At 39.6% G+C, this 23,892-nt stretch overlaps 1 protein-coding gene and 1 non-coding gene across 2 annotated transcripts in view; both read left to right on the top strand.

Moving 5' to 3' along the window:
- Positions 1-23,892, top strand: part of HSD17B12 (hydroxysteroid 17-beta dehydrogenase 12) — a 170,626-nt gene that overhangs the window by 116,668 nt on the left and 30,066 nt on the right. The window contains exons 5-6 of the mRNA XM_025266199.2: positions 4,283-4,347; positions 5,206-5,250. Of these exons, the coding sequence (XP_025121984.2) occupies positions 4,283-4,347; positions 5,206-5,250 (110 nt within the window). The remainder of the gene's footprint in view (positions 1-4,282; positions 4,348-5,205; positions 5,251-23,892) is intronic.
- LOC112579782 lies at positions 23,515-23,616 on the top strand. The gene has a single exon (XR_003104115.1). It is a non-coding gene; the product is annotated as a U6 spliceosomal RNA (small nuclear RNA).

Genomic DNA, 23,892 nt, shown 5'->3' with positions numbered 1-23,892 from the left:
GGACAGGAAGATCTCCTGGAGAAGGGAATGGCTACCCACTCTAGTATGGGTGGGTAACCTGGACAATTCCATGGACAGAGTATGTTCCAGGCATTGGGTTAAACATTTTATGTGTATTATCCCATTTAATGCTTAAATTGTTATGCCTATTTTATATATAAAGGTGATGAGGAAACTGAGGCTTACTGGAGTGAAATCACCTGCATCTTGTTAGGACCTGGTAGCTGCAGACTGAAATCAGGGTCTGTTGGACTCTGAGATCCATCCCCTCCTGGTTTGAAAGCTTAAAATAAGAGAAGTTTCTCTCCACTCATGGTGTTACTTGGGTCTGCATTTTAAAAAATTCAGTATCTTTTGCAGTAAAGAGAGGTGGCAGGATTTTTTAAAATTCAGTTTTTTATGAATGAACTGCATTAGTGTATCCAACTACAAATGTGACCAAAATGTAAACTTAGTATCATGTTTTCTACTTTGATGTGATGAGAGAGAAATAGAGAAGACTGCATTACTTGTTATATATTAGGAAACCCCATCATTAGGCAGTGTGTTTTTAAACTGCCTTAATGTCTTATGTGTGATTAATCTGGAAGAGGCAGCAGGTTGAAGGTGGTCTGTGTGTGGTTACCCATATCTGTTATTATTGTGTTCGTTCAGATGGACTTTTATTCTCTAGCAATTTATTGTCATTTGCTCCTCCCTCATGCCCAACCCAGATGCCAGAAATCGAATTTCCTAATGACATCATTATCTCTACAGCAGCTGGTTTTAATAAAGGATGCTAAGTCCAGTAAGGGTAGAAGCAGCAGAAAATGAATTCAGAAGAAGCAAATCTTGTGTATGTTCTCATCATTTTTTAAAAGTATGATAGGTGGAAATGATTTTTAAGCAGCAGTGTGGTGTAATTTAGAATATTTATATAACATTCAGAAATACTCTGTGGATTTTCCGAGTCTTTAAAATATAATGGTTTGTGGTTTCGGTGTTTTTGAAAGTTCTGGGTAGCAGACGTGGAGAGAGCACTGTTGAGCCCGGCACACGAACAGCTCCTCTGCAGGGATCCGCCACCTCCTTCTCTTTCCACTTGCCTTGTCCTTGTTCTTGGCCTGTCTTCACCTCTGTTCTCCATCTGCCTCATCTCTTCCGTTGAGCTCTTCCCAATCTCAGAACTCCACTGAGAAATGGATGGGAAAGAGTTTCTATCTGTTCATGGTCCTGTGATGATTGTCGGGGTAGTGCTCGGCATTCTGAGGTTACATGTACATACAACACCTTGTTTTCTGAAAGACATGGTGTGTTACATGGGTTAAAAGGATTTTTCAGGTCATTGAACAAAAATGTTCAATCTGCCTCTGGTGCCTGACTTGAAGAATTCAAGGAAACTCACTAATGAACAGATATTTAATGCTAATTTAAAACACTACCGTTTAAAAGGGATTTTCAATTATCTGAATGATGGTGGAACAACTTGTGGCATTGTTTGGTTTGGCGAATCCTGTAATGAATCCTGTAATATAAGAAGATGGTATTGCATGTAGCCATTCTTAATGAGATTAAATTATAATGTAAATATTTCCACCCTTCCCTCCTACCCAAAGCCTGTTTTCTTCCTTTTCCAAGTCCCTGCTTGTTTGGTTGCCTTTTCTGCCTGCTGTTTGGTTGTTGCTGCCACCTGACGTCTCAAAATAAAATTGCAATGAGTTTACTTTTTCCAAAAGATTCTCACCGTTGTGCAAGTTTATGGAAATAACATTTGAGAGCAACAGTTGTTTTTCTTGAACTCTTAAATAATAGCACTCTGAAGTGATTACTTACTGTGGAGAGAATACAGGTAGCATATCTTCCACCAGCGAAAGGTCCGACTAATAAGATAGCAAGAGATTTAAGAGTAAAGGACCACTTGGCCAGTGTGACCTTGGCATGTATTTCCCCTCATAAAGTCAGGCTCAGTGCTCTGACAGATCTATTCCAGTTTTAACACCTTTTTTTCCCCTGTGTTTATTTTTGATTATAAAGGCATAGCCCTTGTACATAATACCATTTATTGCTTTGGATTAAAGGTCTCGGTGTTGACTGTGTTTTCTTTTAGAATTGTGTTAAATAGATGATCACATTTTCACCATGTGAGTAGATAGCTGTGATGTCTTTCCTTTGCTCAATTAGCAAGACAGATCTGAAGTCTTTGTGTTGTAGATACAACCTTACCCAGAGTATCACTTCGTTGCTTAATTAGTCATGTATTGGCATCTTTAGCTTGACTTTGGCCCTTGTAACACAAGTTGGCAAGATGGCAAAAGTTAATGGTGCTGCTTACAAAGTTCCTGGTTTTGTTTTCCTTCTAAATCCAAATCGGGACTGTAAAAGATTTATAGTAACACTGTTCGGTTTTCTTCAGCAGTTTGAAAAGGAACGTTAGTATTTCCACGGGCTAGAAAGAGACCTAGAATCTAGGTCTAGATTCTAGATCCAGAGACCTACAGCTAGAAAGTTTTCTAGATACAAGAGAGTGAAGAAAGATGGAGTTCGCAGTGTGTGATGGAATCTTCTTTCCCAAAGAACATTATAATTCGGCAAAACCCTTTCCTTGAGGACTCCTGTAATCTTACACTGACTTTCTAAAGAATAGTTTAACATTTTAACAGATATTTTGGTTGTTGCTATTTCTCTGTAAATAAGTCATTCATCCTTTATAACCTTGTGGATGGTTAAGGCAAAGTCGAATGAACACAAACCCGCACCTTCAACTAGTTCTGCTGATCTTTAAAGAATTGATTCCTGGAACCCCTGGTGGGTGGAGAACATTTTGAATAAAATAAAAATGGATTTGAACCTGCTATTATTTTTCTGTTTGGATACCATCCCTATTCAGATGGTCATGAATCTTAATTAAATACAGTTTTCTTTGCTACTGTCCTTTGCTTACAGATTTTTCAGACAGGTTTCAGTGATCTTGTTCAAGCCATCCTGACCGAACTGTACCAGTAAAATCTTGAGAGTCACAGCCTCAAGTGACTGACTTGCTGCTAAATATAGAACCTTTGCTGAGTTCCTTTGAGCCACTAATTTTGTTAGTCTGTTGAAAAAGTTACTGTTACTACTCTCAGGTTTATCTGGCATAATTCCTTATATGCTTGAGCAGAATGATCAGAATTTTGTTATCTTTTTGCTACTGAAACCTTTCTTTTCTGATACCTTACAGTTTTATTAAACATTGCTATCAGATTTCTGTTTATTATCCAATTATTACTGACTTTTTTTTCCCCTGAGCTGAATAAGGAATGAAGTCATAGGATGGCTTTAAGAAGTGGTTAAGACACCTCTGAAGTCAAATATTCTCAGTATGAATCCTAGCCTTACTTTGCTCTATGATCTTGTGCAAGTTATTTGACCTCTGTGAACATCAAACCTTCCCTCACCTCCCAGATGAGGTCTGGGACAGACCCCATGGCACTCTGTACTTTGTAATGAAATAGTTGTTTAATTCTTTTTGTTTAGTGTCTTTCTCTTTCTACTGGATAATTTGCTCCATGATGCAAACTATTGTTTATGGTTTTTCTGGTTCTTCACACGTGTCTTGCACACAAGTGAATGGCAAATGTTTGTTGAATGATTAAAATGTGCTCTCATTTAAGAGGTGAAGACACTGAGATGCATATCATGCGTGACTTATCCCAAGTCACATATTTTCTGAAACAGTTGTAAGTAGAACTCAAGTTTTTAGTCTCCTATATAACTGTATCCTCCGCTCTTTCTACTGTACTCTGGGCTTCCCAGGTGGCTCAGAGGTGAAAAATCTGCTTGCCAACGTAGAAGCTGTGGGAGATGCAGGTTCGATCCCCAGATCAGGAAGATCCCCTGGAGGAGGAAATGGCAACCCACTCCAGTATTCCTGCCAGGATGATCCCACAGACAAAGGAGCCTGGTGGGCTACAGTCCATGAGGTCACAAAGAGTCAGACACGACTGAACACACACACACGGAGAGAGAGGTTAAGCAACATCTACAGATGTATTACAGAGGCGGAATGCACACATACTCCAATGGGCTATGGAAATTGGGAGGCCAATAAAAAGTCCTTTTGCCAGGGGTTGGATCCAGAAAGGCTTAGTGAAAGAGAAGACATTTGAACTGTCCATACAGGTAGATTATGGATAGAGAGATCACTCAAGACATAAACAACGTTTTATGTAATTATATGTATCATTTTAATCTCATTATTTTTCATCTCTTTATGTCAAATCTACAAAATGTATAGTAGCTAGCTAATGATCTTGTTTTATTTCAGTGAACAATGTGGGAATGTCATATGAGTATCCGGAATACTTTTTGGATATTCCTGACTTGGACAATGTAAGTTGTTTTTTGTAGATTGTGGTCATAGAAAGAATGCATGCAGGCATAGGTGAGGCAATATGGTCTAATGTTGAGACTGAGCGCTGGAGTCCATCTAACAGCTGAGAGTCACACCCTGGTCCTTCTACTCACTGCCTGAGATCCCCAGGGAATGACCCAACCATCCTTAGTCTCCGTTCCCTTGCCTATAATATAGGCAGCTTTACAGAGATGTTAGAAGGATTGAATGAGAAAATATTTATCATCTCATCTGCACAATGCTACATTCAATAATAGCTCCAGTTTTATTATTATCATTTTTATTACATCAGAGCAGCTCTGTTTAAGTATCAGGATTGTAAACACCAATTTAAAAGCCATAATCATGTTAATAGTATACAGCAATATAGTGGATTCAGGTAAACTAGCTCTACCAAAATGAAAGCTATATACTTGATGCATGTCTAATTCTTTAATAAAAACTAGAAAACATATTATTGAAAGAATATGTAAATTTTTAAAAATTGTTGAAAATATTAGATTCAATAGTTGCATCTTTCCATGTTAGCAGAGAGGAAATTGCATATTTATTTTAGGTTTAGTGTGATTTTTTCGCTTGCAGATTTCACTTGTACGTATACTTTGGATTTTGTATACTAGCATGAATTGCTGCATTGTTGAAAAATACTGTAATACTGAGAGTAAAATATAAGCTGCCTCTTTACCCCAAATCCTGTCAGTTTCCAAGGTCTATATTATATCTGGGGAAACTTTCAGTGCATCTCTGGATTATTTATATATCTCTATCTATCTTATGTATAATATGGTCACTTCCATGATCAAATCTATATAAAATGATCAATATTTCTTTTGCAGACCATCAAGAAACTGATAAGTGTTAATGTCCTTTCTGTTTGCAAGGTAAGGAAACTTATAATAAATATGTCATCCTTATAAATAGCTTCTTTATAAGTATATCACCTTTTTCCAGATCTTTCTATTTAAAAACACTGAATCAGTTTGTTCACTTCAGTCAGCTCTTATTTTGATTCAAGTATGTATTCCAGATGAAAACAATTTATTTCCTTACATTTTCAGAAAGAACTAAATACCGAACAGATATCTATATAGTTCTCCTTTTTAGCAACTGAACATTTATTAAATGCCTCTTATATACAAACACTTCTACAAAAACATAGTGAGTCCTTGGAATATGCAGACTAACTCAGACTAAAGATTGATTCTTTTACAAAGCTTTCACCTATGAATAATTCATTGCTAATCTACTGTTTCTAGTCCATATCTCCTGTGGTCCACGTAAGCTGATGAGCTAAATGTTGTGGAAAAGCATTGTATGTGGGACCCCAGAGTAATGAGAATGATTTTTATTAGCCACACATGAAAATTACTCTCATTTCTAGTTGCTAGACATCCATTATAGCCATGTTACTTGTATATGCCAACAAAAGACACCACAGCTAATATATGCTAAAAGGAAGAATAGCTAGCAAGTATGAGCATCTCAGAACCATCCCTCCCTACCTCTCTTAGGATGAGGAATCTTATTTTCCCAATCTGGGATTGAACCTGTGCCCCCTGTAGTGGAAGCTTGGAGTCCTAACCACTGGACCACCAGAAAATTTCCATTTCCCCTTTTATTCTAACAGTAACTACAATGAGATAGCATACCTTGATTATACATACCAGACCAGCAGAAAATACTGCTTAAGGCAGAATTTCCATACGTAATGTCAGGTAGTTTAAATTTGAACATACTAATGGAACAGCAAAATTATTGATATTTTCATTAACTCATATACTAATTTAAGAAACCCCCCCCCAACAAAAAAGCTCAAAACTATTTGGACTGACCAGATAAATATAAATAAGAATGTAATTATATATATGGCATAGTCTTTTTTTTTTTAATTGTGAATATTTAAAGAAAAGTTCTCCTTGGGTCTTCATGTCCTGAGAAATCATAACCCCTTACACAGTTGATTTCAAATTCAAGGACCCTAAAATCTTATTCCAAGTTCAGAGACCCTAAAATCTTATTATGCCTTGTTCAACTTTTCATATATGGATAGCTGTGCTTCTCCCTGTGTAATATATATGTTGCTTTTAAAGCATGTAGTTAATTTAGTCTTTATGTAATTTTAGCAATATAGTTGATTCAGGTAAAGCAGGTCTACCAAAAGGAAAGCCACATCGTTGATGCATGCACACCATGTGACATCTGGCAGCTTGTTACCTAAAGGCACCTCAAATGAATTACATTGTAAGATGACAATTTTATAAAACAAATAGTTGCTCTATGTTTTTTGTTGTGGTTAACCAAGATTTTTTCTCAAGTAAGATTCAATGTGAGGCAAACTACAAACAAGTGGATCTGTGAGTAGCTTTGGCTCAAGACACACGTGCACAAAATTAATGCTTGTAAAACGTGGTTAATGTGCGTATATCTGTATAGTCTTAAAGGTATTTCCCTTGGCATGCTATGTAAATGTAATCATTCTTCAATAACCTGTGTAAGATTTCAAGTTAATTAAATAACTCCATCATTTACTAGTAATACAGCCTTGAGTGAATTACTTACCCTCTGTGCTTCAGTTTTTCATCTATAAATTGAGGATAATTCTCTTTACCTTACAGAGTTGTTTTGGGAATTAAACAAGGTAATATGTGTAAATCTCTTAGAATAGTGCCCTGAGCATACTAAAGGCTCTAAAAAATGTTTCTATTACTTTGTTAAACTCAGAGATGGTGAAGATGTTGATTAAATGTATGCAGCTATTACTTTTTTAGCAAGCAAATTTTTTGATCAAAATTAAGATCACTGTGGTCTATAATTTGTTTTATGGTTTTTGCCTTTTGAAATGACTGTGTAATATGGTTTTGATAATCCTTTCTAATATATTTGGCCAAATGCTTAAAAATAATGAGTGTTGGAGAGGCGGTCTGAAGATGGCAGAGGAATAGGACAGGGAGACCACTTTCTCCCCCACAAATTCAAAAGATCAAAAGATCATTTGAATGCTAAGCAGCTTCCACAAAACAACTTCTGAACACTGGCGAAGGACACCTGGGCCCCCAGAAAGGCAGTCCATTCTCTTCAAAAGGAGGTAGGACAAAATATAAAAGACAAAAAGAGAGACAAAAGAGTTAGGGATGGAGACCATCCCGGGGAGGGAGTCTTGAAGGAGGAGATGTTTCCAAACACCAGGAAACACTCTCACCGGCGGGTCTGTGGGGAGTTTTGGAATCTCAGAGGACAACATAACTGGGAGGAAAAAAAAAAAAACCCACAGAATACGTTCCTAACTGCAACTCCCAGCAGAGAAGTAGCCCAGACGTTCGCATCTGCCACCAGCGAGCCGGGGCTGAACAGGGAGGTGTGGGTGGCATTGAGAACTGGGCCTGAATGCTCTGAGGACAATCTGAGGGAGCTAATGTGAGATAGTAACCCGAACTGTGGGATAACCAGAGAGAAAAAAGAGAGAGAGAGAGAACTTTCCTGTGAAAAGCTCTAACCTAAGGCACAGCCTGGCCTGCTCACAGAACAAAGGACTGAGCGAATACCAGAGGAGAGCTAGTCAGCTGCAGACCGGCACCTCCCCCCTACCCAGAGGCAGAGAGGCAGGTGGGCAACAGCCAGAGCCAGAAGGCGAGGGGCAATCTCAGCCCCAGAGATGGCATCCTCCACCAAACTGCGAGCAGGCTCCCAGTTGCTAACCAAGTCTTCCTGGGATCCTGGACGGTTGACATCTGCCAGGAGGGTCACAGAGGACACACACAGCACACCTGAGATGGTGCTCTTGCGACACACCCGGGAAACTGAGTGGCTGGGACTGGGGAGGTGATAAGATGCACAGACCACCTGGGACAGTGTGCGCGCCAAGCACCTGGTCGGTCACCTGAGCTGCTCGGACCTGGGAAGGGCACAAAACGCATGCGCAGTCGAATCTGTGTCTTTGTGGAGTACCCGAGAACCTGAACCTGAGCAGCTTAGACCTGGGAAGCGCACGAAACCCAGGGCCTGCTTTGGACAGTTCCCCTGCAGAGCAACCTGGAGGCTGAGCAATGTAGACCGGGAGAGCACACGTGCTGTGAGCTGGGGCAAAACCAGTGTGGTCCCTACACTGCGAGCACTTGCCACACGTGCCAGTGATATTTGTTTGCAGTGTCCCTCCCTCCCCACAGCACAACTGAACAAGTGAGCCTAAATAAGTGACCACCTTTGCCTCCTTGTGTCAGGGTGGAAATTAGACACTGAAGAGACTTGCAAACAGAGGAAGCCAAAATAAACAAAGAAGAGGGAACAGGTGCAACAGATTAAAACCCTGTAGTTAGCATTGATTAAGCATTGAAAGGGGCCTATAGACCTTGAGAAGTATAAGCTGGAACAAGGAACTATCTGAAACTGAACTTACCCTACACTGCCTTCAACAGCTCCAGAGAAATTCCTAGATATATTTTACTATTATCATTTTTAAATTCTTTTAATTTTTTAAAGTTCTTTATTACTCCTTTAATTTTCATTTTTATAACCTACTATTACCTTGCAAAAAAGACCCTATTTTTAAAACAAATTATATATATATATGTATTTTTTTTATAATTTTTGTGATTTGTTTTGTATTTTTAATATTGTATTTTTGAGAGTCTAACCTCTACTCTAGATTTTTAATCTTTGCTTTTTGGTGTTTGTTATCAGTTCTGTACTTTTAAGAATCTAATCTTCAGTACCTATTTTTATTTAGGGGTGTGATTACTGGCTTGATTGCTCTCTCCCCTTTTGACTCTCCTTTTTCTCCCCCAGGTCACCTCTATCTCCTCCCTCCCCCTTATCTTCTCTACTTGACTCTGTGAATCTCTCTGGGTGTTCTGGGCTGTGGATAACACTTAGGGAACTGATTACTGGCTAGATTTGTCTCTCTCCTTTTGACTCCCCCTCTTCTCCTCCTGGTCACTTCTATTGCCTTCCTCCCTCTTCTCTTCTCTATGTAATTCTCTGAACCTCTCTGAGTGTTCCTGACTGTGGAGAGCACATAGGGAATTGATTACTGGCTAAATTGCTTCTCCCCTTTTGATTCCCCCTCTTCTCCTGGTCACCTCTATCTCCCTCCTTCCTCTTCTCTTCTCCATGCAACTCTGTGAACCTCTCTGGGTGTCCCTCACTGTGGAGAATCTTTTCACCATTAACCTAGATGTTTTTTCATCAGTACTGTATGGATGGAGAAGTCTTGAGGCTACTTTAAGAAAAAGACTGAAAGTCAGAGGCAGGAGGCTTAAATCCAAAACTTGAGAACACCAGAAAACTCCTGACTCCAGGGAACATTAATTGACAAGAGCTCATCCAAAAGCCTCCATACCTACACTGAAACCAAGCTCTACCCAAGAGCCAACAAGTTTCAGAGCAAGACATACCAAGCTAATTCTCCAGCAACACAGGAACATAACCCTGAGCATTAAAATTCAGGCAGCCAAAAGTCACACCAAACCCACAGACACCTCAAAACTCACTATTTGACACTCCATAGAGAAGAGATTCAGCTCCACCCACCAGAACACTGACACAGGCTTCCCTAACCAGGAAACCTTGACAAACCACTTGTCCAACCCCACCCACAGGGAGGAACCTCCACAGTAAAGAGGAACCACAAACTTCCAGCCTACATAAGAGCCGCCCCAAACACAGCAATCTAAACAAGATGAAAAGGCAGAGAAATATTCTGCAGGTAAAGGAACATGATAAATGCCCACCAAATCAAACAAAATAGGAGGATATAGGGAGTCTACCTGAAAAAGAATTCAGAACAATGATAGTAAAGATGATCCAAAATCTTGAAAACACAAGGGAGTAACAGATGAATAGACTGAAGACAAGGATTGAGAAGATGCAAGAAATGTTTAACAAGGACCTGGAAGAAATTCAGAGAAGGCAATGGCACCCCACTCCAGTACTCTCGCCTGGAAAATCCCATGGATGGAGAAGTCTAGGGGGCTGCAGTCCATGGGGTCGCTAAGAGTCAGACACGACTGAGCGTCTTCCCCTTTCACTTTTCACTTTCATGCGTTGGAGAAGGAAATGGCAACCCACTCCAGTGTTCTTGCCTGGAGAATCCCGGGGACAGCGGAGCCTGGTGGGCTGCCGTCTATGGGGTCGCACAGAGTTGGACATGACTGAGCAACTTAGCAACAGCAGAAGAAGAAATTAAAAAAGGGTCAGTCAATAATGCATAATGCTATAACTGAGATCAAAAGCACTCTGGAGGGAACCAACAGTAGGGAACCAACAGTAACTGAGGCAGAAGAGAGGATAAGTGAGATGGAAGATAGAATGGTGGAAATAAATGAAGCAGAGAGGAAAAAAGAAAAACCTAACCTAAATTTACACCTAGAAAAAGAAGAAATGAAGAACCCCAGGGTTAGTAGAAGGAAAGAAATCATAAAAATGAGGGCAGAAATAAATGAAAAAGAAGCAAAGGAGACTATAGCAAAAATCAACAAAACTAAAAAGCTGGTTCTTTGAGAAGATAAAATAGATAAACTGTTAGCCAGACTCATCAAGAAAAAAGGGAGAAGAATCAAATCAACAAAATTAGAAATGAAAATGGAGAAATCACAACAGACAGCACAGAAATACAAAGGATCATAAGAGACTACTATCAGCAACTATATGCCAATAAAATGGACAACGGAGAAGAAATGGATGAATTCTTAGAAAAGTATAACCTTCCAAAACTGAACCAGGAAGAAATAGAAAATCTTATCAGACCCATCACAAGCATGGAAATTGAAACTGTAATAAAAAATCTTCCAACAAACAAAAGCCCAGGACCAGATGGCTTCACAGGTGAATTCTACCAAAAATTTAGAGACGCGCTAACACCTATCCTACTCAAACTCTTTCAGAAAATTGCAGAAGGTAAACTTCCAAACTCATTCTATGAGGCCACCATCACCCTAATACCAAAACCAGACAAAGATGCCACAAGAAAAGAAAACTACAGGCCAGTATCACTGATGAACATAGGTGCAAAAATCCTTAACAAAATTCTAGCAAACAGAACCCAACAATATATTAAAAAGATCATACATTATGACCAAGTGGGCTTTATCCCAGAGATGCAAGGATTCTTCAATATTTGCAAATCAATCAATGTGATACACCACATTAACAAATTGAAAGATAAAAACCATATGATTTTCTCAGTAGATGCAAAGAAAACCTTTGACAAAATTCAACATCCATTTATGATAAAAAGTTTCCAGAAAGCAGGCACAGAAAGAACATACCTCAACATAATAAAAGCCATATATGATAATTCCACAGCAAACATTATCCTCAATGGTGAAAAATTGAAAGCATTTCCTCTGAAGTCAGGAACCAGACAAAGGTGCCCACCCTCACTGCTACTATTCAATGTAGTTTTGGAAGTTTTAGCCACAGCAATAAGAGAAGAAAAAGAAATAAAAAGAATTCAGATTGGAAAAGAAGAAGTAAAACTCTCACTGTTTGTAGATGACATGAGCCTCTACATAGAAAACCCTAAAGACTCTACCAGAAAATTACTAGAGCTAACTATATATATAATGAATATAATAATATTTCAATGAATATAATATGTTTCAAGATATAAAATTAACAAACAGAAATCCCTTGCATTCCTATACACTAATAATGAGAAAACAGAGAAATTAAGGAAACAATTCCATTCACCATTGCAATGAAAATAATAAAATACTTAGGAATAAATCTATCTAAAGAAACAAAAGACCTATATATAGAAAACTATAAAACACTGATGAAAGAAATCAAAGATGACACAAATAGATGGAGAAATATACCATGTTCATGGATCAGAAGAATCAATATAGTGAAAATGAGTATACTGCCCAAAGCAATCTATAGATTCAATGCAATCCCTATCAAGCTACCAATGGTATTTTTCAGAGAACTAGAACAAGTAATTTCACAATTTGTATGGAAATACAAAAAACCTCAAATAGCCAAAGCAATCTTGAGAAAGAAGAATGGAACTGGAGGAATCACCTGCCTGACTTCAGGCTATGCTACAAAGCCACAGTCATCAAGACAGTATGATACTGGCAAAAAGACGGAATTATAGATCAGTGGAACAAAAAGAAAGCCCAGAGATAAATCCACACACCTATGAACACCTTATCTTTGACAAAGGAGGCAAGAATATACAATGGATTAAAGACAATCTCTTTAACAAGTGGTGCTGGGAAAACTGGTCACCCACTTGTAAAAGAATGAAACTAGAACACTTTCTAACACCATACACAAAAATAAACTCAAAATGGATTAAATATCTAAATGTAAGACCAGAAACTATAAAACTCCTAGAGGAAAACATAGGTAAAACACTCTAACATAAGTCACAGCAGGATCCTCTATGACTCACCTCCCAGAATACTGGAAATAAAAGCAAAAATAAACAAATGGGACCTAATTAAACTTAAAAGCTTTTGCATAATGAAGGAAACTATAAGCAAGGTGAAAAGACAGCCTTCAGAATGGGAGAAAATAATAGCAAAAGAAGCAACTGACAATTAATCTCAAAAACATACAAGCAATGCCTGCAGCTCAATTCCAGAAAAATAAATGACCCAATCAAAAAATGGGCCAAAGAACTAAACAGACATTTCTCCAAAGAAGACATACAGATGGCTAACAAAAACATGAAAAGATGCTCAACATCACTCATTATCAGAGAAATGCAAATCAAAACCACAATGAGGTACCATCTCATGCCAGCCAAAATGGCTGCTATCAAAAAATCTACAAACAATAAATACTGGAGAGGGTGTGGAGAAAAGGGAACCCTCTTACACTGTTGATGGGAATGCAAACTAGTACACTCACTATGGAGAACAGTGTGGAGATTCCTTAAAAAACTGGAAATAGAACTGCCATATGACCCAGCAATCCCACTGCTGGGCATACACACTGAGGAAACCAGAAGTGAAAGAGACATGTGTACCCCAATGTTCATCGCAACACTGTTTACAATAGTTAGGACATGGAAGCAACCTAGATGTCCATTGACAGATGAATGGATAAGAAAGCTGTGGTACATATACACAATGGAATATTACTCAGCTATTAAAAAGAATGCATTGAATCAGTTCTAATGAGGTGGGTGAAACTGCAGCCTATTATACAGAGTGAAGTAAGTCAGAAAGAAAAACACCAATACAGTATATTAACACATATATATGGAATTTAGAAAGATGGTAATGATGACCCTATATGCGAGACAGCAAGAGACACAGATGTAAAGAAGAGACTTTTGGACTGTGTGGGAGAAGGCGAGGGTGGGATGATTTGAGAGAATAGCATTGAAACATGTATATTACCGTATGTGGAATGGATTGCCAGTCCAGGTTAGATGCATGAGACAGGGTGTTCAGGGCCAGTGCACTGGGATGACCCTGAGGGATGGGATGGGGAGGGAGTTAGGAGGGAGGGTCAGGATGGGGAACATATGTATACCCATTGCTGATTCATGTCAATATATGGCGAAAACCACTACAATATTGGAAAGTAATTAGTCTCCAATTAAAATAAATCAATTAATTTAAAAAAATAATGAGTTATATTATGTACATGTGTTTCATAATGTATCATAATGAAGTAATGATGAAAAATATGTTCAAGTGTTTCTAAATTGTATTTTATAGAATTGTTAGTGCTAGCTCCACATTAGTCTCCTGATCATTTTAATTCCTCTGTCAGAGAAACAGTGTAAAGTTTTTGCTCTATATCCATTAATTAGTATCTTCTCCTGCAATCTCCATACAGACTGAAGTCAGAAAGAGAAAAACAAGTATCACATATTAACCACATGTGTGTGCAATCTAGAAAAATGGTACAGATGAACCTAGTTCCCCAGCAGGGATCGAGACACAGTTGAAGAGCACGGACGTGTGGGCATGGTGGGGGATGGAGAGGGTCAGCTGAACTGGGAGACTCGGTTTGACATAAACACACTACCAGCTGTAAAACAGGTAGTGGGAAGCTGCCATATAGCACAGCGAGCTATACGATGACCTACCTGTGATGCTCTGTGATGACCTAGATGGGTGGGATGACAGGGCCGGGGGAAAGGAGGGAGGTTCAAAAGAGAGGGGATATATGTATACCTGTAGCTGATTCACTTGGAGAAGGCAATGGCAACCCACTCCAGTACTCTTGCCTGGAAAATCCCATGGACGGAGGAGCCTGGTGGGCTACAGTCCATGGGATCGCTAAGAGTCGGGCACAACTGAGCAACTTCACTTTCACTTTTCACTTTCATGCATTGGAGAAGGAAATGGCAACCCACTCCAGTGTTCTTGCCTGGAGAATCCCAGGGACAGCGGAGCCTGGTGGGCTGCCGTCTATGGGGTCGCACAGAGTTGGACATGACTGAAGCGACTTAGCAGCAGCAGCAGCAGCTGATTCACTTCATTGCACTGCAGAAACTAACACAGCATTGTAAAACAATTACACTCCGATGTAAAAGAGAAAAAAAATTGTACAAAAAAGAAAAAGAAACCCTGGCTGCTTCTGTCTCCCAAAGCATACACTTTGGGCTGTCAGTCTACGGAGTAGTAGTGATAAAAAGGCCAAGGTCCTGACCTTGATCTCTGAGAACTGGTCAGCTTGCTGTGCTCTGTGGTCACACACCTCATCCTTTGAGCAGCGTCTGAGCACCGATCAACATGTACTGGTGGTGGTCACCTCATGGCCCTACTTACAGATGAGTAGCGTAGGGGCAGGAAGTGTGGATGAAGCACCACCAGTCCACCGCACTGGAGAGGATCCTCAGTTTTCTTTACCATAGTGATGAAATAATAACAAGACATCAGTCCTGGTATCTTGACAGATGATAAAATACTCCTCCCACCTCTCCATTCTTCTTCCACTTTATTTTTCCCACGGGCATAGATGCTTTTTCCCACGAAAGGAGTCAGTGGAGACAAACGCCAAACTTACTAAACATCATACCCTATCATATTGTGAGCCATACTGACGAGAAGTATCACCAGCAGAAGAGATGGATATATGCTTTAAAAATTTGTCTGTTAACCTCTTTTTGCACGTCAAATCCCATTTGCAAAGCACTAAGGGAGTTTGCTATTCAGAAACACTTCTTTGTTCAGCCAAAGAATGAAGAATCTTTTAATTTATCTTTCATGTAAATATGTATTTTCCTGTCCGTTTGTGATGGGTGCTTTTAGTGGAAAAACAGTTCAAAATGCTTGATTTATCTATCATGGAATTAGTACCATCTACAAGACAGCCAATCGGTTTTCACTGTACTGTAGGCAGTATCTGGGTCGTTTGTAGCACAAACGTAGCACAAATGTAGCACATTTGACTGAATGTTCAAGTATGGCCATAGTTTGACTCAAACAGCAGGAGGTGAGTGGTGTGCAGTGGCTTACCAGAGGCCAGGAAAGTAAGTTAGGACATGATTGTTCAGGTCCTTGAGTGCTGTGCTCAAGAGGGCCAGAGAGCCTTAAAGTAGAAATAAGGTGTGATCTGGTGTACATTTTAGAAAGACAATTCTAGTGGCAGAGTGGCATGGCAGTGTGTATTTAAAGGCATGTGTTTTGATCTTGTTTATACTGAGAAGGGGCATTCACCTTGATGGAGTCGTGTGTCTGAAGCTCCCAGGTTTAGTGTTCTTTCATGCTGCTGTGATTTGCCCTATAGTGTATTTTGATGAATTGTTTCTGTTGTCCTTCAGTTGACTGTGTTATGTTGCAGGTCCAGGACTATGTTTTCAGTAGCAGTGGCTGTTTGGATCTCCAAGTTAACTTAGAGATGAAAATTGGTCTAGAATCTTATAAGGTTTTCTGGTGGTTGGACATCAGAGGACCCAGGGCATGGATGTCTATGGCCTAAAGCCTTAATAAGTGTGTTGAAAAAGGTTTATATATGAAAGAGAATGACATCTTCTGTCCATCAGGGATGGTTCAAGTTATATCTCCTAGCAAACCACATGCTAGGGGCTGACTGGCTGAGAAACATGCCAGGAAAGGTCAGAGAGATGAGCTTGCCCTGTGACCTTGGGTTTGTGCCCCTAATTTGGAGATATTTGCTGGGTAGGGCCCAGCATCTGGTTGGAAGTCTTGTGCTGTACCATGAGCATTGAATGACCTGGCTTGACATTGCAGGATTAGTGCCTGGTCCATGTGTTCCTGTCCCTGTATCAATAGGTCAGATGATGATAAAAATCATCGAAGTCCCCCATTCCAACAGAGGAATAATAAAACTGCAATATCCTGGCCAAAAGGTTTACAGGTCATCGCCGGATGAAGTGGCGATTAGTGGTCCACAGAATATGGAGGAAGAAATGTTAATAAAAATAGTGGTGACTCTAGACCCCTCCAGTCCCGTCTGATCGTTTCACTTTTCATCTTATTCAATAATTTAGAATTACTGCTTTTTTTCTCTCTCAGTGACTTGCTTAACTGGGCTTTCCCTTTACCAGGGTAGTTGAAGTAATCCAAGAGGTATTCAGAAGCCTTTCAGCCTTCAACTGGAAGAAAGGTCCTCCTGGCCAGGGCTTTCTTTGGTTTCACATATTCTGTGACTAAAATCTAAGGTTAAGGCTCATTTCTCCTCAAGATCAATGACCTTCAGACCAGAAATGGTAAGAGTTTAGAGATAATTAAACCTCCAAATAGTAAACCACACACTTCTACTGTAGTTTGGGTTTTATGCCTGGAGGGGCTTCCCTGGTGGCTCAGACGGTAAAGAATCTGCCTGCAATGCAGGAGACCTGGTTTCGATCCCTGGGTTGGCAAGGTTCCCGGGAGAAGGGAGATGGCTACCCGCTCCATTATTCTTGCCTGGAGAATCCTTTGGATAGAGGAGCTGGGCAGCCTACAGTCCATGGGGTCGCAAAGAGTCGGACATGACTGAGTGGCTTTCACTTCACTATCCCTGGAAGAAGTTTCCATTTCGGAATACTGAAAGAGTTTGCAGATGAAATTGTGATATTGCTATTGGTTATTATTAGAGAAATCATAGAAAAGGGGGAACACGCCACAACTCCAGAGGCAGGTATATATCGATCCAAGTCCACTTTCAATCAGGTAGCACACTCAGCACCAAATCCAAAGACTAGTTCCGAAATGGATCTTCTCCGTGCTGTTTGTCACTGATTTGAGATCACTTGTTGTAACATCTGCCAAACTGAGAATTGCCTTCCTTCTCTAGGCCTGATGGTTCTTTGATTCCTTTAAAGACAGTATAAGAACCTCAAGGACACCATAGACTCTTCACTCCTTTTCAAATGAACACAGCCCAAGCCCTTTCCATAGCTTATCTAAGAATGTGAAAGCCATCCCTTCTGAAGGTGCTGGGCCCTGAAGCTGCTGCTGGGCTTGGTGAATATGCTGGACAATAGGGAGTGGCCCTACCTATACTCAGATCCCTTAGGAAATTTCCAGACTATCATGCTGACAAATACAGGGGCTGTCCTACTTTCTTTATTACCTTTCTCCGAGCAGAGAAATAGGTGGGTGGGGATCCAAGGTAAAATTTATTAACGATTTCCACTTACAGTGAAGTACCACTCAGTTTTGTTTTATTTGGGAATGGGGAGGAAGAGTCTTAAGCAGGGGATCAAAATTTAATTCTTCCTTCATCAGATAATCAGCCAAAGTGGAGTAGTTGAAAGAAGTAGAGATGTTTAGTGTGGAGAAGGGAAGCATGACATCACACACACAAGCACACACAATCAAGACCAGTTAACTCTACCTCCTAACTGTTTTGTAAATCAGCTCAGCCAATGATTCCTTCCAGACATCTCTCTCTCTCTCTCTCACACACACACACACACACACACCCAATCAAGGCCAGTTAGCTCAGCCTCCTAACTGTTTTGCAAATCAAGTCACCCAGTTATTCGTTCCAGATTCCAAGCGCCTTACATTTCTCAGTGAGAACCACTCAAGTACCCTAACCAGCCAGGTTATCTTTCTCCAGTCCAGTCTCCGTGCTCCAGCCAAAGTGTTACTATTGTACTCTGGGTCGTATCACACCACTGTTAAACCCCTCCATGACTTCTTTCCCTCAAGTCCAGAACCTTTAACGTGACCTGTTGGGAAGGGCCTGCATTGATCTGGCTCCTCACCACGTCTCCCTTTCAACTCAGGTCTCTCCTGCAAGTGCTGTGCTCCGTCTCTTGAACTAGTCTCAGTCTAGCATCTCCTCCAGCTGGCCCCCTGCATAGAAGACTCGCTTGTCTCCTGCTTTACTAGTTCTCCTCACTCTTCAGTTCTCAGCTAAAGCATTACACACTTAGTGTTGGGGAAAGGGCAGGGAGCCTCCCAGGCTCGATGAAGTCTCTCAGCTGTGCTATTTCATTGCACGCTGTGTGTTTCCCTTTCCCTTAGCATTTCTTTCTTCGTCGAGTGTCTGTAGACTTTGTAAGGTCTGGGACCAGGTCCTTTTCGTTCTCTGCCATTTCCCAGCCCTAGCTCTCACATGTGGCAGGTGTACAGCAAATGCTTTTTGAATAAATCAGTGAATACATTTAAAAACAGAGAATTCTAGTCCTTTGGAAATAAGCATCACACTTACTTTGTGGGGCTCTGCAAGGTTGGCCTTAGATTGGTTGCTGATATTTACCCTGAAATGAGCTGTGAGAACTTCCTAAGCTTTGGATCTGCCAGAAGGGGAGTGGGTGGAAGGTGAGTTCTTTCTGATTCTGGGTCAGAGGTTACAAATCCATAGTCTGTGGGCTGGATGTGGGCTACTAATACATTTTGGTTGGTTCCAGCAGTGTGTTCAAAATTAGGACATTTCCCAGCTCTCTAGCTTCTCTTGAGAAAATTTTGAAACGAGGGTGACACAGACCTGAACTGCTGCTTGGCAGCAAGTGATCAGAGCTGAAAAACAGCGGAGTGTGCTCCATAGTTGGGCCTGCACTCTTGCACTCTCCAGATCACTGCAGTCCCCACGAGCCCCTATTGTCTGATCCACCGCACTGTTCTGTGTCACCCACTTGGCCCTTTTAGGCTTTTGAGTTCATGGTTCCCCCCTGTTCAGTAACTCTAAGTATTCAGCCTACTCAAACTGAATCATTGCTTGCTTGGAGGACTTGAAGTATTAGAATGGCTTTGACTTAAATCCATCTCTTCCATCCCTGTGATTGTCTGAAATCAAATCACTTGGAATGTGAGACCCTTTGCCTGCTTTTGAAAAGCCAATTTTTTTTTTCTCATGATACAACTATGTATTCACTGAATATCACTTTAGCCATAATGCTATGTCCTGCCCATGGAGTAGATAATAGTAATAAATGTTTGGATGGATGGACAGATGAAAACACACAAGAAAAATATTTGTTTACTTTTCTAAAAAACATGTATTTGCCTCTGGTATGTCACATAGTACCAGTAGGGGGAGCCCTCTATTAATTTGGAAAACAATCAGGAGAATCTGTTCAGCAGTCTGAAGCGAAGTGAAGTCGCTCAGTTGTGTCTGACTCTTTGCGACCCCATGGACTGTAGCCCACCATGCTCCTCCATCCATGGGATTTTCCAGGCAAGAGTACTGGGGTGGGTTGCCATTTCCTTCTCCAGGGGATCTTCCTGACCCAGGGATCGAACCCAGCTCTCCCGCGTTGTAGGCAGACACTTTACCGTCTGAGCCACTAGGGAAGTCTGTTTAGCAGTCTAGTTGTATTTAATTTAGGGATTATGCTAAGAAGTTATCCTCCGACTCTGCCCCAAGAATTCAAGTTAACACAATAGGAAATTAATCAATTGTAGGAAGGAGAGTATGCTTCTTACCACTGCCCCTGCCCAGGGCTTTTCAGAAGAAACACATTCCAGGTTAATATCTAGAGCCTTTAAATCCATTTGAAAGCAGTTATCATTAAGCTCTTAACAATTTCCAAATTGGGGAGCATATTTAGCCCTAAGAGTCTCAGAGTAATGGGCTGCTTCAGGCACAAATACAAAATAATGGGTTTGCCAAAATACAGGACCACCACTCTTTCCACGATTTTCATCTTTACAAAATGAGGAAGTAGTTGGAGATTCCAAGGTTCTTTGTAGCTCCAAGTAAAGTTTGTTTAAAGAAGAAATGCATTATAAATGAGTGAATGTGTAAAAATCTCTGTGAGAAACTTAGGGCTTCTTTTCTCCTCCAAATCTATCACTTTTGGAGAAGTCAGCTAATTTGGAGAAAAGGTCAGTAATAGAAACTCTCAGTATGTTGGTTGAATAGTATCACCAACTCAATGGACATGAGTTTGAGCGAATTCCGGGAGATAGTGAAGGATAGGGAAGCCTGGTGACCTGCAGTCCATGGGGTCACAAAGAGTCGGACACAACTTAATGACTGAACAACAAACTTGGAAAAACAGTGTGTGATGGTATATATGTTCTTTTTATTTTCATTGTTGTTCAGAGTTTAAAAATTATGGCTTTAGATTCTTCATTATTAGTTGGCATCCAGTTCTCTGTTCTGGAAAGTTCTTTTCTTTTTCTTTTGTTAAGTCATTAAAAAAAAAATTAAACTAGAATTTATTATCAAAGAAAAGTATTGTTTTTTATAGTATGGGGTTGAATTTCAAGTCCAGTAATATGGGATGGGGGAAATGGCAAAAGAGGGTTGATAACTTTGACAAGAAGAGCTGATAACTTTACAAAGACCTAAACATTGGTAGAGGAGAGGCAAATTATACTCAGATCTCAAAGCCGTCTAAAAACTTAAGTCTCATTAAGCTTCTCACCCCCTGCAAGGTAAGTATTCTGTTAGCCATACATATGAGATTCTAAGAATTTATAATTAAGCTGTATTCTTGGTACCAGAGCTCAAATTATACATTTCACCAAAGGAAATGTGTGCTGTGTCATTCTAGTATGACTTCCAGTGGAGTTACCACCCAATTTCTCCAAAACAGGCATTGTGTAACATCGTTGTTACTTTATGTAAGTCTTTGCACTATTATATTGTGGTTTTAAAAAGTTATTGTTAATGATTCCAACTAAAAATTTGCTTCAGGCATTTGTATCTATTTCCTTTTCATTTGTGTGGGTTCATTTTTCAGTTGCTTGAATTCAGATGCTGTTTACTCTATGCAGGTTTCTCTAGGGTAGAGGGCAGGGCAGCAGTGGACAAAGTGGCTATTTGTGGTGTCCTAACTATTTGTACAAGAAGCCTGGATTCCTGGGGCTCTGCCCAGATTCTAGAACAAGTTGTTACTTTACCTCCTATTTATATATAATGGTGATACAGGTGTCAATATTGTTTTCTTATTTTAACTAAAGTATCTTGAATTTTAATCTTTTCATTTGGGTTTTTAGTTATCTCTTAAGCATTATGCAATAATGTTTTCTTTATACTGTTCTCTCCAAAAAAATGATGAAACACAAGAGGTTACATGATATAAAAGTAATTTGCTTGTACAATAATATGCATGATTCACTTGTGTAGGCATCGGTTTTCATACCAAACTAAAAAAGTGGGAAACTTGGATTGGCTTTTGAGTATAAAATGAGATTCTTTCTACAAATTCTTGATTACTGATGCCAGAGAAATGAAAAAGAAAAAAATTTATTCGTGTTAATTTCTTTTAGAACTAACATTAGTTGTGGGGGCTCTTCTGATTGCAAAAGCAATGCAAGCAGTTGCAAAAATAGAAGAAATATTTCAGAATACTAAGATGGATACACTTGAATATAACATTTTAAAGGACTTTCTAGGTCAGCCAGTGCATTTTTAAGTCAGGTTATCTCAACTGAATGATCTAATAGTACTGATTTTTATTTTTGTATGAGCTACATCAGCCTCTTACTTATTTCCCAGCCAGAACATACATAGCTGTGGCAGTAAATATATAACTCTTGAAATAGAATATGTGGTGTCCCCAAGAGGAATTCTCAATTGAGCTATCATTGGTGAAGACTATGCCAGGCTTGCATGCAGAGTGATATAATATCTTGGTGTGAAATAGCATGTATCGGCCTTTCTCCCTTTGAGTTAGGCTTCTAGGACTTTTTTGTGGTAAGGATTGATGAAACTGTCCCTAAAAAATATGTCTCTATAAATAGGAAACATTTGTTTTTTTTCTGCAAGAATTTGAAGCTGCCATTGTTGTAGAGGTGCTATTATAGGACTTTTATTTACTTTTGAGGAAAGAATTAAATTTATATCGTCTGCTGTATACTTTTGGAAATACCGTAGAAGAAAACAAGTATAGAAGTCATGTTTACTACTATTTTTGATATTTTTAACCGCTGAACTTACAAGTTATGGTAACCTTATTTTAGCAGTATCTTAAGAGGAACAAAATTTTTCCTGGTACAGCAATTATCACCTGCAGATGGCCTAAAATTAGCATATTGAGTTAACTCCAGAAACAGCTTGTAAGCTGTGAGATGGAGTTCAGATAGTGAGATTTCACAGAAACCCTTGGTATATGGTATAAATAACCAGCCATCAAGATACCAATTGATGCATATAAAGTAAAATGAGACTACTAATAGCTTAATTTAAATATCCTATGTAAGACTTGACGTTAAAGAGAATTTAATTTGATGTTAACGTAGTGAAGCCTCTCTACTTACACACAGAATATTAAGAATTATTTGTATGCACATACCCCAACAAAGAACACTTGAAATTGAATTTATTATGACGTGTATTCTGAGTAGAAAGAAAGATAATTTAAGTATAGACGAAGGCATTAATCCGCCTTATAAAAGCCTGCGGATTTCAGGTTAACTCTTCCTAGGCTTTTTAGTGTTGTTATATCTGACAAATCCAAGAAGATACTCTATTTTATGGCAAGGAGAAATAATTTAGAAACAGAATTTAAGAGGAGAAACCAATGACCAATACAAAAGAATTTAACATTTTCATGCATGAATTTCCATCTTTGATGATGAATCATTTGTTCAAATGAGGATTGCAACAAGTATTTCTGGCCCTTTAATAGTCAGGCATTGAAAACACTGCTTCTTCCTTTGTGTTATTAAAACTTCTTGAGTTTTAATTCACTTGTATAAATACTATGGAGAAGGAAGTAGCTTCCCATTCCAGTATTCTTGCCTGGGAAATCCCAGGGACAGAGGAGCCTGATGGGCTACAGTCCACAGTATCGGACACAACTTAGTGACTGAGTAACAAGAACAGAAAGACTTATTTCAGCAGCAGAGATACTTGAATTGAAATGATACGGGAAGAGTAGCATGGCCCCTGTGCAAGGATGACACACAGATAGTAAAGCATTCTGTATTTTTGATGTTAACTAAACTTCATTGTGGTAATCATCTTACAATATATACATATATCCTTATGATGTATACCTTCAGTTCAGTTCATTTCAGTCGTTCAGTTGTGTCCGACTGTTTGCAACCCCATGGACTGCAGCACACTAGGCTTCTCGGAGCTTGCTCAAACTCATGTCCATCGAGTCGGTGATGCTATCCAACCATCTCATCCTCTGTTGTCCCCTTGTCCTCCTGCCTTCAATCTTTCCCAGCATCAGGGTCTTTTTCAAGGAGTCAGTTCTTCAC

The sequence above is a fragment of the Bubalus bubalis genome, chromosome 16 (genome assembly GCF_019923935.1).
Source record: "Bubalus bubalis isolate 160015118507 breed Murrah chromosome 16, NDDB_SH_1, whole genome shotgun sequence".
Lineage (NCBI taxonomy): Eukaryota > Metazoa > Chordata > Mammalia > Artiodactyla > Bovidae > Bubalus > Bubalus bubalis.
Note: the sequence above shows the minus strand (reverse complement) of the source record. Positions and strands in the feature narration are given on the sequence as shown.